General features: G+C 32.0%; 2 protein-coding genes and 1 pseudogene across 2 annotated transcripts in view; 2 read left to right on the forward strand and 1 right to left on the reverse strand.

The window, feature by feature from the left end:
• The first annotated feature begins 4631 nt into the window (after positions 1-4631).
• On the forward strand, positions 4632-6812 carry LOC112510947 (cytochrome P450 71A4-like). Its single transcript, XM_025116299.1, has 2 exons — positions 4632-5564; positions 6207-6812. The coding sequence occupies exons 1-2, from the start codon at positions 4662-4664 to the stop codon at positions 6810-6812; spliced, it is 1509 nt and encodes a 502-aa protein (XP_024972067.1). The 5' UTR covers positions 4632-4661.
• A 1612-nt stretch (positions 6813-8424) lies between these two features.
• Positions 8425-10215, forward strand: LOC112510948 (annotated as a pseudogene).
• Positions 10216-11605: 1390 nt separating this feature from the next.
• The window catches only part of LOC112510949 (cytochrome P450 71A2-like), an 8782-nt gene continuing 1724 nt past the window's right edge, over positions 11606-18663 (reverse strand). Inside the window, exons 3-4 of the mRNA XM_025116300.1 lie at positions 12597-13510; positions 11606-12362 (exon numbers count right to left, since the gene is read on the reverse strand). Coding sequence (XP_024972068.1) covers positions 11754-12362; positions 12597-13510 — 1523 coding nt within the window. The 3' untranslated portion in view covers positions 11606-11753. The remainder of the gene's footprint in view (positions 12363-12596; positions 13511-18663) is intronic.

Here is an 18663-nt window from a genome sequence, read left to right on the forward strand (position 1 = left end):
ATAACATTTTATAAAGATAATAATTAATTATTTTGTTAGAACTCAATGATTATCCTAATTATATTTTAGATTTTTTATATTTAAAATGAGATGTTTATCTTGTATTGGATTGTGTTTATCTGCAGTTAGTTACACGAATTCAGTTATGAGATGAAATCAGATAGGGATGAAATCGTTTAGGGATGAACGAGTTTAAGAGTTTTAAGAGTTTTTAAGAGTTTTAGCCAAATGCTTTATAATATAGTATAGATAATAAGTTGAAATTCTTGCATATCAAGTTAAGAAATCCAAAATGCATTATTATTACATTGTATTTTCTGAAAAATATGCTTAACCTTCATTTTTCTATCAAAAATATATTTGATGTCCGTAACAATATAAACGAATCTCATTCATATTATTTTTTAAAAGAGCTTTTTAAAAAGTGAAAGAGGTTCTCTCGTATATACAGAATAAAATCCAAGTATTACGTGGAATCTAACGACACGCCCCTTCAAATAGAGGCTTCATAAGTATATATAAATTGTCTCGATTTGTCTAGATAAACACAAATTCTCACATAGTATCGTGTCTCTAAAGTGGTAAACTTTAACTCTGATACCATGTGAAAATATGTGGAATCATTGGATTACTATACAAACGGGTTCTTGAAGAAAGAAGAGATTCCGACATACATAAAGAAGAACTTATCCAAGTCTAATCGATGAAGAACTCTAACACTTACATTTCCCTCTCATTTGGTTATCCTCAGATTCATTTATTTTGCTTTCCATTTTTCTTATCTTTTCTTTTTTGATCTTCTCTTATCTTTCAAAACAAAGTAGACTCGACATTTTTCTTCAAGATTATTAAATACAAGTAGCTAGATAAATGAAGATAGGTGACCATCATCAATCACCTTAATCTGAGTTCATATACCTTCAATCATCTTCACATACATGAACTTGTTTAATTCTAGATCAATCATAGTAACACAAAAAGCTAGATAAATGAAGATAGATGAAAGCGGAGAAAGTGACTATTTACATAAGTGTGATCATATCGGTTAAATCAAACCGCTATCAATTTCTAAATTTTGTTCTCACCATATATATATATATATATATATATATATATATATATATATATATAKRCCAATAGATTAGTGAATCTAAGCATTACAGGAAAACGCATAATGTTATATATTAAAAATTAAATGGTTTTGTTACAATTTTAAAATCTAAATTTTTTTATGAAATAAAAAATAAATTCTTTCTTCAACGAGTAAGATCTGGTGATGACGTTGTGAAAACGAAACAAGCAAGAATAGTTAATTTAAAATACAATTGTATTATTAATATTTGACCAATTAAATTTATTGGATTTAAATATGATGCAGACCTAGACGTAGAGGACTAGATTTTAATGCTCCCAAAGGCCTATTATCAAGCCAACATAAGGTGTCGTGCATAAACACATATATATCTTGGCCCATCTATCTTTTCTAGACTGTTTGTGTTTGGAACTCTTATTTACATGCTTAAAGTGTAATCTGGATGATCAGATGATTAATACAGAAGTTCTTATTGTTCGGTTTCCATCCAAATTTTGACTTCACTGGGAATTCGAGTTTGAACGTAAAGTTTGGTCTTCGTTGAATCAACGATTTTTAAGAGATTATTTCTAGATATTCATAAAATGGTTTAATCAATGTTTCGATTTTCATTAACTGCATCAAAGTTCATCTTCTTTAATTCAAACTGGAAACTATTTTTCTTATTGTAATAAAATGTTACATTTGTTTGGTAATGAAAACATAGATATATGATTAAATACTCAATTGTAAGCCTAATATAATAATAGTAATAAAGAAACATAAATAAAATTTAAATGCAAATAATCAATTTATAAATAGAAATAAGTAAGGATAGATGGCAAAAAATTACATATGTGTTGCATACTTCATGGTGATCATGCAAAAAATTGAATCATTTTAAGGGTTACATGGTTTAACAATTAGATAGTGTTGTAATTAACAATTTCAGGTTTTAAATTTGTCTCTTTACTAGGTAATTAGGTCTAGATATGTATAATCATGCTCGATGATCAGACTGATTATGAAATGACTAAAGCTGTTCCAATATTTGTCAAAAAGACAGATCATATATTCCTTACTTTTCTAACAAGTGGACTAATAATTACAAAAGCCCCATCAAGGGCCAAAATCAAGTAATGATCGGAATAGGTTAAGGTTGCGTCACACCATCTACTTCTTCATGTAAATCAACTTTTTCTTATGTACTTATCACCAATTCCACTTCTTTGCGTAGATCCGCAATGCGAAGGATAAAACAATCATTTTTGTTCAATTATTGTCACCAAGCAAATGAATACGAGTCATCATAGATAGAAAACGTAAACTTAAATTAATAAATTTAAAAGATACTAAAATATGATTTGTCTCAATTTTATTAATGAGACGTGTGATTTTGGGACGATGAAATTTTATCTCAATACAAGTCTCTTTTTCTTTTGTATTCTTCACTAATTCAACTCCCTTCCTCTTCGTCATGTTCTTTGCAACATCAACAATCGTTGTGTCTTCTGTTTCGAACAAACCCTCTTCCCATACAAAACAAGTGGTTTGGGATGTCTAATAAAACTAAAAGTCAAAACTTAAATATACACAAACTCAAACATTTCTCATGTTTATGAGTAAATGGTATAATTCTAGTAAAATTCTTTGGGTTTTTCTATCAAATGGTGTAATGAGGAAAACACTAGATAGAGGTGAAATTAACAACGTATAAGGGTACAATTGGTTTTCCTTTAAATAAAAGGGTAGGCTAAATGCACCTCATGATTACTAAATATATTTGTCTCAGATTAGCTACAGATTTTATCAAACTTGTTTTGATTTTTGATATCGTATATAATTAGATTCATGGTAAAGCCATGACAAATTTAAGTATATTTGTCTCAGATTAGTTACAGATTTTATCGGATAGGTTCGTAGCAAACTCTTGACAAATGTAGCTATTTTAATTATTTAGCGATAGATTTGCGAAAGATCTTTAAGTTCATATGTTTATCTAATTAAAGAATAGGTCGCTAATCTGTAGCAAACATGTATATTTGTCACTGATTATAAAAGGGCTTCCCAATAGAAAGAATTGAATTAACTAAGTCAGTAAGAATGATTGGGTCCCGTAGAAGACACCTCGGAAGCAAAAGATTATAGCGTCCAGACTGAAAATAGCGACAAATTTTGCATCTATCATACGAAATGTGAATAAGTTTATCAAAAAAGGAATTTTACGTATTTTAATTGATTATTTGTTTATTACGATAATAGACACCTATATTTAGGAATTGGCTACTAATTATGAATATCGATGACAATTTGTGGTTTCCATTATCATTTGCTTGTTGCTTTCCAACTTTGAGATTGTAGTATTTTTTAACACGCTACGAAATTAGCTAAAAAAAGTCGCAAATGAAATAACAAGAATTATGTTATTTTTGATAACACTACTAGAAAATAAGGTATCAGCAACGAAAATCAATGATCAAAAAAAATCTCTCGCTACTCAGCAAGGGATATGGCCAAAAACGTATTCCCTCGCAGATCTCTTGCAGATCAGCTAGGATTTGAGAGGGAAAAGATGTCTTGCCTTTCCCTTGCAGATCTGGGAGGGAATACGTTTTTTGCCATTTCTCTCGCTGATCTGCGAGGGATAATCATATTTTTCTTATTTCTCACTTTTTACATGTTATATGTACACATATTTATGTGTAGGTGTCGTGTGTATACATGTATATCTGTTATTTGTATATATATGTTTTGGTTGCTAACCGTGATGTGTATTAGATGTACACATGTGCATGTGTTATATGTATATATACACGTCGGCCTGTGTTATATACATATGTTTACACGATGTTGTATGTGTTATATGTATATATACCCGTCAGTCCGTGTTATATGTACATGTATACACGACGTGTATAGATGTGTGTTGGTTGCTAACCATGATTCGACCGATGTATATATTGTTTAAGATACATGTATCAGTTGATGTATATATGTTTAACTGTATGTGTATATGTGAATGTATAAATAGTATTAGCTACGAGCTTTTGACCGACGGACTATCAGCGAGGGATCAGCGACGGAACATCTCATTTGCGAGGGATCAACAACGGAACATCCCTTTTGCGACGGAACAGCGAATGAATTTTCCCTCACTGATACTCTTCATTTTTGTAGTGTAAACTGGTTGATAAGTTAAGTAATGACTGATAAGTCGACTAATGAACAAACCATGTTTGACAAAAACCAGCTGATAAAGCAAACTTAATTTGAAAAAAAAAACATTGATTTTATAAAACAAACATAATTAAAATTAAGGTTAGTTTTCATATTTTACAATCCTGCAAATGCGTTTTTGGTTGAAACTTTTGGTACTTTTGTCTTTTAAGTGAATTCTATAATCATTTTACGAAAACTGCTTTCTTGTTTAATTAAAATAATATAATCTCTTTAATTTATAAATTGGTAATTAAATAATTTTTTAAAGAGGAAATATAGAGATGCAACTCTATATAAATGTAGTCACTTCAAGAGGTAGAAGGCAGAAGGCAGAAAGAAATCCAAGCGAATTTGTTAAGCTAGTAACATCATGGCAATTGCATCCTTACATGTCTTTCTCCTTCCTTCATGTTCATTAATCATGATCATTTTGATGATTTTTATCGGTTTCAAATGGATTTCGTTTCGTTCTAAACCCCGAAAAACCCAACCACCATCTCCACCAAAGCTTCCAATCATCGGAAACTTGCACCAACTAGGCTCAAACCCTCATCGCTCTCTCCATGCCTTGTCCCAAAAACACGGTCCAATCATGTTCCTTCACTTTGGTAGTTTGCCTACGCTTGTAGCCTCATCTGCTGAAGTAGCTCGAGAGATCATGAAAACCCATGATTTATCGTTCTCTAGTCGACCAAGTTTAACTATCCCCAACATAGTATTGTATGGTGGTAATGACATAGCGTTTTCGCCTTATGGGGAATACTGGAGACAGTTGAAAAGCATCGTAGTGCTTCATCTTCTAAGTAATTCGCGAGTCAAGTCATTCCGACAAGTGAGAGAAGAAGAGATGGCTCATATGATTAGCATACTTGTAGAAAGTTGTGGTTCTTTGGTTAATTTGAGTGAATCGATCATTTCACTTACAAATAACGTAATTTGTAGAGCGGCCCTAGGAAGGACATATCGTGGATCAAAGTTCACAGAGTTATTGAGAAAGCTCATGGATTTGTTGGGTGTTATTAGCGTTGGAAATTATATTTCATGGTTGTCGTGGGTGGATCGACTAATTGGTGTAGAGGGAAAAGCAAAAAAAACTGCTAAAGAATTTGATGAGTTTCTTAAGGGTGTTCTTGAAGAACATATAAATAAGGAAAAAATGGTGGATGGTAAAAGTGATGAAAGCAAAGATTTAGTTGACATCTTACTGGAAATCCAAAGAGAAAAGACAACAGGCTTTACCCTTCAAAGAGATAACCTTAAAGCTGTCATATTGGTATGATTTCTTCATCTTCCTCCTCATATTAGAGAGTTATGTTTAAACCTAACAAACATACTCATACAGGGTCAGGTTCAAGCGATTCAAACAAGAAAGCAATCAATTTGCAAAAAGGCGAGAAGTTTCATGATCATATATGATTACACGTGATATACACATTTAATCATATATATGATTAAACACATGTTGCGTAGACCGATAGAGGGTGGTCTTCCCCCGCAACCTTTGTTCGCATTCACCAACTTGTTTGTGTCCCATTTTGGACGTGTTTAATCATATATGATTAAGCATTCGTATCAAGTGTAATAATATATGATCTTGGAACTTTTCAACTTATCGCAAATTGATCAACTTCTCGTTTGATCCTCTCCTCTACTCATATATTTACATAATTAGGGATGTCGAAGGATCAAGCACCAAAAAGGATTTGCTTAATACTTCATATACACTTTTAAATATCATTTCATTGGTTTCGGAAGTCTTTAGTTTCACATTTGAAGCATTAAGTTGCTAGCTTGCATGGTACTGAAGCTTTCACTTTGAAGGTGCTTCGATTTGCTTCAAAAAACACTTATAATCTAGAAAATACTAGTTGCTTGATTGTATGTCAAGATCAATCTATCATTGCTTGCTCTGTAGGATGTATTCGGTGGTGGAGTCGATACTACATCCACAACTATAGAGTGGGCAATCAGTGAGCTAGTAAAACACCCAAGAGTAATGAAAAAGCTGCAGCAAGAAGTGACAGAAATAGCACAAGGAAGATCAATGATTCCTGAGGAAGACCTGGAGAAGATGGAGTATCTTAAAGCCGTCATAAAAGAGACCTTAAGGTTACATGTTCCAGTACCACTTCTTGTTCCTCGAGAATCAACACAAGATGTCAAACTTATGGGGTACGACATTCCAGCCGGCACACAAGTGATTATCAATGCTTGGGCAATAGGAAGAGATTCTACCTCATGGGAAGAAGCAATTGAGTTTAGGCCAGAGAGGTTTCTAAAGAATTCCATCGATTATAAAGGGTTTCATTATGAGTGGCTTCCATTTGGTGCAGGTCGAAGAGGGTGCCCTGGTATTCAATTTGGTGTGGTTATCGTCGAGCTTGCATTAGCAAATATCGTATACAAGTTTGATTTGGCGTTGCCAAATGGAGCCAAAAATGAGGATTTGGACATGAGCGAGACATATGGCATTGTACTCCATAGGAAGTCCTCTTTATTGGTCAACTTACATGCTCGGTGAAGTCCTTGAGTTTGGGTTTCTTGTTGCAATTATAATGTGATTTTTGTCATTGTCATTACTTTCTCCTTTTCAGTTGTCATCTTAAAAACTATTTATAAGTTCATGTTAATTCAAAAAGTGTGGTATTTTTCGAGTACGTACATATCCTCTAAATTCGAGTTTTGACACAATGTTTATATTTGTTGCTCATAGTAAATAAACTTTGATGATATTAAACTTATAATGTGTGCATAAGTTGAAGATTCAAACGAAAAGAGTACAATACTACCATTTTACGAGAATACTTAAAATGGATAACCATCACATGTAATTGTGTTATACTGTATAGGGAGGAAATGGTGTGTGGGCGATTTTGTTTGCAACCTAAGTTGTGACCATGGTCGCATGTGTCTATCATGTGTGTATCACATGTAATATTTGATTATTTTAGGTTCTCATATTCTCGTAAAACATTATCGTCTTTGTTTGAATCTTTCCTATGTAGATAAACACAGTAAATGGAAGATATATGGTCTTATTTCTGTCTCATGAAAATAATGAATTTACTTTGTATATATTTATAATATTTTCTAGTAAAGTATTAAATTATTTAAATGTAATTTAAAATACAAAATAAATAAATTGCTAAACTTAATATAAGATATTAGTAAATACATTAAATATCAGAGACTTAATCATTTAAAAACTCTCATTTTGTAAAATCTGTGAGATTTAGTATATATATATAGACCACATAAATTAATTAATTTCCTTTAAGTATCTATTTAATTGAATAAGAGTTGTTTAATAATTTTTGATGTAGAGGCATTATTTTTGGATTTGTATTGCATCAATTATATACATACACGCATATACATACATATATATGTATATTATATATATATATATATATATATATATATATATGTATGTATATGCATCTATATACAAAGCATACATATTCAAAGTGACTCGATCATGCATCCTTAAATCATCCAATATATATTATGACTACTTATGTAATATGCCCTACACTACAATGGATCAGTCATGAATATCTCATTCCTAGGCCTTCGATGTCGTCTTTCTTATGCCCATTTTTTCTTCTGCTCAAGGCCACAACCACGTTTCAGTTTTTGTTCGAACAACACATCGGTTCCCCTTTCAAGACCATAAACATGCATGGCCTGGCAACATGATCAGTCATGTACATGGCTGTTTCGACTGCTATCAACCCCACATGATTGTGTTCCAGTAGCGTACGACCCCCNCATCTAAAGCTCAGAAGTGTTCTTACCATTCTCTCTCTCTCTCTCTCTCTCTCTCTCTCTCTCTCTCTCTCGTGTGTGTGTGTATATATATATATATATAATATCTTTTATAATTAAAAAAAAATGAAAATAAGGTAAATGATCATTATACCCTCATGTGCAACTTGCATGAGGGGGTTTAATGGGAGAATGTTTAATGGGGTTAGACTAGGGTTAGACTCAGGAACCAAAACCAAAAGAGAAACAACAAGCCATAGGGACCAAATTTGCAATTTACTCTTGAATTTATATTATAGTTCAAGTCATTTCGTCGACTACAAATAGATTTGAGATTCCATAGAAGTTCTTTAGCTTGCAACGTCATGGCGATTTTTCCATTGTTACAAGTATTTCTTCTTTCTTTGTTACCATTCTTGATCATTTTGATGCTTTCTATTCGGTTAAAAAGGATTTCATTCTATTCAAGGAATAAGACCTGCAACTTACCTCCATCTCCACCAAAGCTTCCAATCGTTGGAAACTTGCACCAACTAGGATCGAGCCCCCATCGATCTCTCCAAGCCTTGTCCCAGAAATATGGTCCACTCATGCTCCTTCAACTTGGCAACGTAGCCACACTTGTAGCCTCCTCGGCAGAAGCAGCCCAAGAAATCATGAAAACCCATGATTTATTATTCTCTAATCGACCAAATTTAACTATCCCGAGCATATTACTATATGGCTGTAACGACATGGCATTTGCTCGTTATGGGGAATACTGGAGGCAGTTGAAGGCAATCGTAGTAATCCATCTTCTAAGTAATACAAGGGTCAAATCATTCCGAAAAGTGAGAGAAGAAGAGATGGTTCTTACGATTAGCGTACTTGGAGAAAGTCGTGGTTCTTTGGTTGATCTGAGTGCATCGCTTGTTTCGCTTGCCAAGAACGTTATTTGTAGAGTGGCCCTTGGAAGGAAACATGATCATGGATCAAAGTTCACAGAGTTATTTAGAAATCTCACTGAGGTAATTGGTGTTTTTAGTGTTGGGAATTATATTTCATGGTTGTCGTGGGTGGATCGACTAAGTGGTTTGGAGGGAAAAGCAAGAAAAATTGCTAAAGAATTCGATGAGTTTCTTGAAGGTGTTCTTGAAGAACATGAAAATAAGGGAAAAAGGGCAGATGCAAAAAGTGATGAAGGCAAAGACTTGGTTGACATCTTGCTGGATGTGCAAAGAGATAACACAACAGGCTTTACCCTTCAAAGAGATAACCTTAAAGGTGTAATCTTGGTATGATTTCTAAATGTCATGCAATACTTATAATTATGCTTTTAAATTTGAAGGTGCTTAGCTTGCATTCAAAAAGCACTTAATAATCTTGAAACTACTAGTTGTTTTCTTGTATAGCAAGTCATATATATGCATGTGAAAAACAAATGAACCGTTGCTTCTTTGTAGGATGTATTCGGCGGTGCAATTGATAACATATTCGTAACTTTAGAATGGGCAATCAGCGAGCTATAAGACACCCAACAGCAATGAGAAAGTTGCAGCAAGAAGTAACAGAATTAGCACAAGGAAGATCAATGATTTCTGAGGAGGATTTGGAGAAAATGGATTACCTTAGAGCTGTAATAAAAGAGACCTTACGTTTACATGTCCCACTACCACTTCTTCTTCCACGAGAATCAACACAAGATGTCAAACTAATGGGGTATGATATTCCAGCAGGCACACAAGTGATCATCAATGCTTGGGCAATAGGAAGAGATTCTACCTCATGGGAAGAATCAATGAAGTTTATGCCAGAGAGGTTTTTAAACGATTCCATCGACTATAAAGGGCTTCGTTTTGAGTGGCTTCCGTTTGGTGCCGGCCGACGAGGATGCCCTGGTATTCAATTTGGTATAGTTGTTATTGAGCTTGCATTAGCAAATATCGTATACAAGTTTGATTTGGAATTGCCAAATGGAGCCAGATATGAGGACTTGGACATGAGTGAGACAAATGGCCTTACAGTCTATAGGAAGTCCTCTTTACTGGTCAAGTTAAGTGCTCGGTAAAGTGAAACTGAGTCCAGGCTTCTACTACGATTCACCCACGTTTTACTTTCAATTTGAACAAATGTTTTCCAAGCCCGAAAAGCTGGTTTCTTTGTTGCAAATTTCTTTTCTTTTCTTCTCTTCTCTTCTCTTGTCATTGTAATAAACAATACCGTGGTTTATATATCTCGAAGTGTTTTCAAATAAATAAATAGTTGTTGTTGTTTTTTCTTTATTTGTTTATGTTTATTAATGTTTGTTCGCTTATATTCGTTTAACATCTTAGCAAACGAACATAAACAAACAATTTTTCTTAACGAGTAAACATGTTGCGTTCCATTACCGTTTGTGCATCCGTTCTTGTTCGTTCGCTTCATTTACAACCCTACATATATGAATAAATAGAGTAATAGGTCATCAGCATCGTTAGATTCTTCTGTGTTTGAACAAGAACTCGGATTCTTGTATATTGTTTTTTAAACATTTTATTTTCTTTTAACTAAATCTGTAAAACATATAACATAAAAATGATACAAAAAAATATAAATTGATTATTATAAATTTATATTTTTAAATTTTTTTTTTTTTTTTTGCTTTTTGTTTCTTATGAAATTTTATACAAGTTTTTGTATTAATAAGTTTAAATTTTAATTATTTCATTATACTATTACTTTTAGATTATTTTCATATACTTTTATATATATATATATATATATATATCACTATATGAGTCATTCTTCACACATCTTCTTCAAATAAAATAGAAAAAGACATTGGGAATCGAGTTAAAAGGTTCTCAAATGTGAATAAGAAATGAAATTCAACACAAATATTTCAAGGTTTCATCCATGAATTTCAAGAATATCTTCAACCAAAATTCATTATCGACTCCTCTTCGACTAGGTTGATCATATTTAGTCAAATTGAAATTACAAGTAATCTATATTACTAGTTATTCTTTAGTGTTACATTTTATAAAGATTTATATTTGTGTAATTTTGCACTTTTTTTAATTGTAGTGTAAATTATGTTTATGTTTTAATTGTTTTTGTGTTAACAAAATATTAAATTAAGAAATTAAAATTAATATGGAAAAAGTTAGTTAATAAGTTATAAATTAAAATTAATGTAGATTATTAGGCGTTGGCTTAGCCCATTGTCTTAATTGCCTAAACAATGTGCCAAACCCTATTCCATTATTTCCTTCTTTTTCTTATTTTATAAGATGTTGATCGGTTCACATATGATTTGGAGATCGATGGAGCAAATCAGATACTACTATGCTAATTTCTCCGCTACATAGAGAGAGATAGATAAACTTAGGATCATGTAAGACCAGTCTGTTTTCATGAAACCCGTGAGACCACATTTTTATACTCGAAACTTCACGGTAAAAAACTGTGAAGGTAAACTTTAGAGTGTTTTCATAAGTTCCATCAGTTTTGATTTAATTTTCTTGTCTGCAAGTTTCATTTGAGACACTAACAATATAACCTTCAAAAACCATAATATACATACAGCGGATGGAAATGATCGTATCGCAAGATAAAATATACGATAAGCGTGATAAACCCGATGGCATAATGCATGATAATCATCGGGTTGGAAGAAAGGGGTGAAGAGATGTAGAGGAAGACACGAACCGCAAGCATTCGGATCCTCAAGTACTCAAACATATGGAGTTGCTACCACAAGTAAAGGCAATTTCTTATGAATTGTGATCCCAGTAGTCTCACTCATGTCCAAATCCTCCCATTTTTGTGCATCAGGTAACTCGAAATCAAACCTATGCACCAAGCTAGCTAACACAAGCTCATTAACATTCATTGCAAACTGGATTCCAGGGCATTTCCTTCGGCCAGCGCCAAATGGCGTCAACTCGAAATGAAACCCTTTGTAATCAATGGGACTATCCAAGAACCTCTCTGGACGGAACTGTTCAGGTTCGTCCCATGAACATGGGTCTCGCCCAACAGCCCACGCGTTAATCAAAACTTGTGTTCCTGCTGCAATGTCGTAGCCCATTACTTTAACATCTTTGGTCGATTCACGAGGAACGAGCAGTGGGAGTGGTGTGTGCATTCGGAAAGTTTCTTTCACAACGGCCTTTAAATACAGCATTTGATCCAAGTCGTCTTCAGTGATCTTCGGCTTGCCTTTGGCTACTTCCCGTACCTCTTCTTGTAGCTTTTTCATGGCATGAGGGTTTCGTAGTAACTCACTGAGTTCCCACTCGAGAGTTGAGTAAGTTGTATCGGTTCCACCCGTGAACACATCCTACATGCAAAACAATACTATCAGCAATTTAGTTTCTCACTACAACAAGATGTAGACGTAATTTCAGAACTTTTATTTTGGTACCTAAAATGTAAAGTTTTAAGCATTTAAGTAATCGGATAACCGGTTGAAGCATTAACCGGTTACAACACTAATGGGGCCACTGTTGAATTTCTGTTTTAACAAAGACAAATTCAAAGAAATGAGATGAAAAGACTAGAAACCCTAGTTTACCAAGATAAGAGCTTTGACGGTATCTCTATCAAGAACAAAACTGGCGTCCTTCTGGTTCTGGATATCCAGTAAAATGTCCACAAAATCTTTCTCGTCGTCGTTGCTGCAATCACCAGATGTTCGTTTTTTCCGTTCAACGTGTTCTTCGATCACACCTTCAAGAAACGCATCGAATTCTGCAGCAACTTTCACTGCTCTAACATCATATCCATTCAAACGATCCACCCATGACAGCCACGGGATGTAATCTCCTACACTGAAAACACCCAGTAACTCCACAAAGTGGACAAATAACTCTTTGAAATTCTCGCCGCCGTGCTTCCGCCCCAACGCCGATCTACAAATCACGCCATTTGTCAGTGAAATCAATAACTCACTCATATTAACCACCGGAGAAGATGAACAGCCGATCTCTATGATTCTTTCGACTAGCAGATCAGTCTCTTCTTCTCTCATTCGACGAAACGATTGAACTCTTTTCTGGCTCAGAAGCTGTAGCACAGCAATGCTTTTAATCTGTCTCCAATACTCTCCATAATCTGCAAACGCAATGTCCCTTGCATTGTAAGAAAGTATACTCGGGACACTCGATTTTGCGCGATTGGCGAAGATTAAATCATGGGTTTTCATGATTTCTCGAGATGCATCAGCAGAAGAGGCTACAACCACGGGCACACGTCCGAAATGAAGCAGCATGAGAGGGCCATGTTTCTTGGATAAAGCTTGGAGAGAACGATGAGGGCTTGAACCTAGTTGGTGGAGGTTTCCGATGATGGGAAGCTTCCCCGGAGAAGGTGGTAGGTTCTTAAGTGTCTTTGAAGGAGAAAATAACCATTTTGAGAAAATGGCAACCACCAAAATGAACAAGGGAAGAAGAAAGGAATACAAGAGGTGATACAAGGAGACCATAATGACTGTTAATTAGATTTGATTCAGGATGTGGTATGAAGGTGGACAGAAGATGTATATATAAGCCTAGCTATTACAATAGAGAAATATATGGATACTGTTTGTGGAAAATCGGTTTATTTCTATGGGTCACTTTACTCCATTCTATTTCAATAGTGTTTTTGTTGCGAAGGTTCGGGTTTTTTTACCTTGTGAACGTTTTGCTATGAAGTTTCAAGTGTAAAAAAGATGGTCTCATAAAAACAGGTTGGTATCACGTGAACTCAACCCTATTATTGAAAAAGGGATCCGGAAGAATAATGAATTAAAGCATATATATATATATATATATATATATATATATATATTAAGTGTTCAGAATGAAGTTGACTTAACCATCTATAAATTACTATTCCTTAGGTTCAAAACACTTGCATCACCTTGGGTAGTCATTATCCCTTAATTATACCTTTTTCTGCGCCTATGTATTAACTATAAATTTCACCTGGTCAAGTGTATACGTTAATGTGTCCATAAAACAATGTGTTACATCATCTCCATCTATATAACACAAATATACAATTAGGGTTTATGCAGGTTGTATTTGACGGTTTCAGACAATTAAACAACTCGATTCGATTACAACGGTTTGGAAAAGTTCCAACACAACTCAACGTGTTATAGAGTGCGGGTTGGATTGGGTTAACAAGTTGTCATTATTCTTTCGAATAAGTATATGTCTTTGGTTTTTGGTAACTTAGGAGTATTAATTGTTTATCGCTCGATAAAATCATATATAGAGATGGCAATGGGTCATGTTGGGTTGGGTTTGGTTCAACCCGTTTATCAATTTCAACCCAACGCATCCATTTAATTAAAAGAGTTGAGATTTTTCACCCCAACCCAACTTGTTACGTAAATGGGTTAAGATGACAGCAGGTTGACTTGTTTACGATTTTCTTAACTCAACATGTTAAATAAATGGGTTGAATTTGGGTTTGACCCATTTAATTTTAAATAGAAAAAAGGACTACATTATTTAATTTTTTTGAATAAAACACAACACAACCACAAATACGAACAAATTGTTCAAAGTTTGAATAATACACAACCACAACAAATATATTGTTCAAAATAAATTGGAAAATTTTAAATTTTAAGTAACTCGACTTCCACTTTCACCAACCCCAAGTTCACTCTCAGACGCCTGGACAGAGAGAAAACCTAGAGAGAGACAATTAGACAAATGTTGGACGGAGAGAGAGCCGAGAGGAAGAAAAAACGTAGCACGGAGAGAGAGCCGAGATCGAAATATTGAGAGGGCGAGAGGCGGACAACATACTTGAAGAGTTGGATTGGCCTTTAGAAGCGATAATAGAGTAATGGACTAAAAGGTTTTCTTAGAGTTTCATGATGATTAAAAGTAACGGAGGCGATTGAAATTTGGACTTTCATCTCACGATGGTAGGATTTTTAATTAAGAAAAATTGAACAAAATTAAAAATTAGAATACTATATATAATATTAAGAAGAAATTAAAATTATATAATATTTTAAATGGGTTGTAAACAGGTTGTAAATTGGTTGAAAACAGGTCGAAAAATTCAACTCAACCTAACTCATTTATCTAAATGGGTTAGACGGATTGACCCACTTATTTAAATGGATTGAAAATATCAACTCAACCTACTAATTATGAATTGAATTAGGGTTGAATTAACGAGTTAGGTCATTTTTTACCACCCCTAATCATATACATATAATAAATAGATAATATTAAATTATTATACACATTACATACAATAAACAAGCAATAACATATAAATGAATATATTGATGTCTTCACCGACCAACAGATATAGAAAATGTCTACACACCATCGCTACACATGTCTCTTGTATTCATCTAAAAATACTATAAATAAGATCGAGTTTATAGGACATCAAAAAAAATTTAAACGTCTTAATAGACCATTTTATAGGACTTAATTTATAGAATCGAAAAATAAAATGTCATATCTAACGGCGTTGTATAAATTAATAGAGCGTTTTTGGACGTCTTAACAAGTTTTTTAGGATACTTTTTAATACAAAGCATTGTATTAAAAAATTTATAGGACACTGTTTGAAAAAGTATCCAGTAAAAAGACGAGTTTAAGAAAATGTCCTATAAAATTGTCAATGCGACGCTTTGTGTCCTAAAAACTTATTAAGATGTTCAAAAGCGTCTTATCAACTTATTACAACGTTTTTAGATATGATGTTTTATATTTTGGTCATATAAATTAAATCCGATAAAACGGTCGATTAAGACACTTAGAAATAGGTGGCGTACTATAAACTCAATTTTGTTGTAGACCCAAGAGATATATTGCTTAGTTCACACATTTTTATACGTAACTTAATCCAATTTTTTATAACTATTAAAATTACAAGAGATAGTAATAACATATAAAAGAAGAACGAGAATTACAATAATATAAAAATATATATATAAATATAAACAAAATTTTATCAAAATTATATGTCAGCAACGGGTGACGAGTTGACATGTTGGGTTTGATCGAGTAAGGTCTAACCCAATTTCACCCTATTAATTGACGATTTGATGAGTTAACAATTTAACAGGTTATGTTTAATTAAATTGTTTACACGAATCGTACAAGTTGATGATTTTCTATACATAACCTCTTATTAACGTGTGTCATCACCTCATAGTCATGAAGACAATTATCTTTTTCACTACAACAAAATCAGGTTTATAGGACGCCCTCAATCTCTAAGCGTCCCAATAAACCACTTTATAGGACCAAAATATAAATTGTCCTATCTAAAGACGTTGTAATAAGTTTATATGACGTTTTTGGACGTCTTAACAAGTTTTTTAAGACATTTTGAATACAAAATTTCACATTAAGCAACTTTATCAAAAGTGTCCTATAAACTCAATTTTTTATAAGACACTTGTTTTTATATGACGGTTTTTTAAATAGTGTCCTATAATATGAGACGTTTAATATTAAAAGTGTCCTAAAAGAACTTATTACGACGTCAAAAAACATCATATAAACTTATTACAACGCCTTAAGATATGACACTTTATTTTTTTGTTTTATAAAGAGGTCTATTGGGACATTTAAAAATTGAAAGCATCATATACCCGATTTTGTTATAGTATTTAAAAGCATGTCATTTACATCGCTTAGAATTTGATAAACGACAAATACATCAATGGACAAGATTCGTGTATGTGAAGTCAAAGTATGTTAGATAGATGCTTCGTATATAAATTAAAACCTCATAACTTTTAAATAATATAACTATTATTTCGTTATTAAGACATTTAGAAAATAAAATTAACTTATATGAATTACAAATATATGATAATTTATCTGATTCATCATGTATTTTTTTTGGTCGTTGCTTAAAGAACTTGATACAGATATGGTAGTCAGGTGTTAAGTTTATACAGATATGTTATTTCCGGTACATATGCATTTTCATGTTTTCTTTATTTGTTTTTTGATTTTCTTGTTTCTGTGTGTCTTTCGGTTTTCAATCCTATGGTTTGCAATTAATTTCTATTTTCGTCCATGAGTCCAAAACACTACTTTTTAAGTATGAAGAACTAGAATAGAAATGAATTGTAAACTATAAAAGACAATAAATTTAAAAGCGTAAGGATGAAAAAGGTAATAAATTATAAACCATAGGGATGAAAACCGAAATTTTAAAATTACAAGGACGAAAATAAAAAATTTCAACAAACCATTAAAAACGTAATCTACTCAACTATTTATTTTCACTGTATATACATCATATAGAGGCCATAAGTTTTCACTCGTAAGTCAGATCAAAATGATTCATTTTTAGGTTGTTTTTTTAGATCTACATATCAACAAAATTTGGAGATTTGTCATAAAATTTGGAGATTTGTCATTAATATATATATATATATATATATATATATATATATAAATCCAATGTATGTTAAATATTTCAAATTATCCATAAATAAATTATATTTTAAATTGAAATAAAATTTTAAAGAAAAAATAATTCTTTAAACAAATGAGATTTTTAATCACTTAATTAACAAGGTACAGCGACAAGATGTGGTTATTGGTTTATAATATGGTTGTCAACGAGATTAGGAGAATAATTAATTATTAACTCGCTCAATGATTAGTCATGGGAAGATAATTAATTAAGTAAAATACACATTATTTTAATTAAAACTTCTATTATTGTGTTACATATGTAAGTTCTTTGACTTTATTGTAATCTATATTTGGTAAATTATCTGATAAAGATATTAATAACTGATAAGGTAACTGATAGTTGATAAGTTAGCTAAGAAATGAATCACATAAAAAAAACTAGCTAATAAGCTAGATGAAAATATAAAATGATCAAAAAAGAAATCTTGAATAATTAGTGAAGTACAACATTTCATTATATAATTAAAGCAAATCTTTAATAATATAATATGTTAATTAAAACAAACAATATATATATATATATATATATATATATATATGAGCGATCAAATGAAAATCACCCTCATACGTCGATTTCATTGTTTAATCTTATGAAAAAAATTCATGAAATTGTTTAATTTTGTGAAATTGTTTCATATAATACTTTTTTTGATAAATTTGTTTCATATATGGTTATGAAATTGTTTCATATAATATTTAATGAAATTTTAATTAAAATGTTTCATGTATTTCTTTAAAATTAAAATAATAAAGATGATAATATCCATGATTAACACCCTCCACAATAAAAATGGTTAATCAACCTCTCATAAATAACTATTATATCAACTAATAATTAATTTAAATATATTTTATTAAAACGATTGAGTAATACTATAAAAATAACAAAATAAAATAATTAATATGGTTAATAATAAATCTAAATAATTAATATTAATGTGTAATGTCAAATTGAAATTTATTAATAAGTTTCAGTTAATATCAATTACTATTAATTCGGGTGTAATTGAAAAACATGTAAAACCTTTTAAAATGTTATTTTTTAGGCATTGTTTAGCAAACATAAGCTAGCTTATAAGCTGATTTATTTTTTTAGTACATGTTTTGAGACTTTTTATCATTTTTTTGAATTATAATTCTGAAATATTAATTATTATTTATTATTAATAAATATTAGTA

This window comes from Cynara cardunculus, assembly GCF_001531365.2.
Source record: "Cynara cardunculus var. scolymus isolate 2C chromosome LG 4, CcrdV1, whole genome shotgun sequence".
Lineage (NCBI taxonomy): Eukaryota > Viridiplantae > Streptophyta > Magnoliopsida > Asterales > Asteraceae > Cynara > Cynara cardunculus.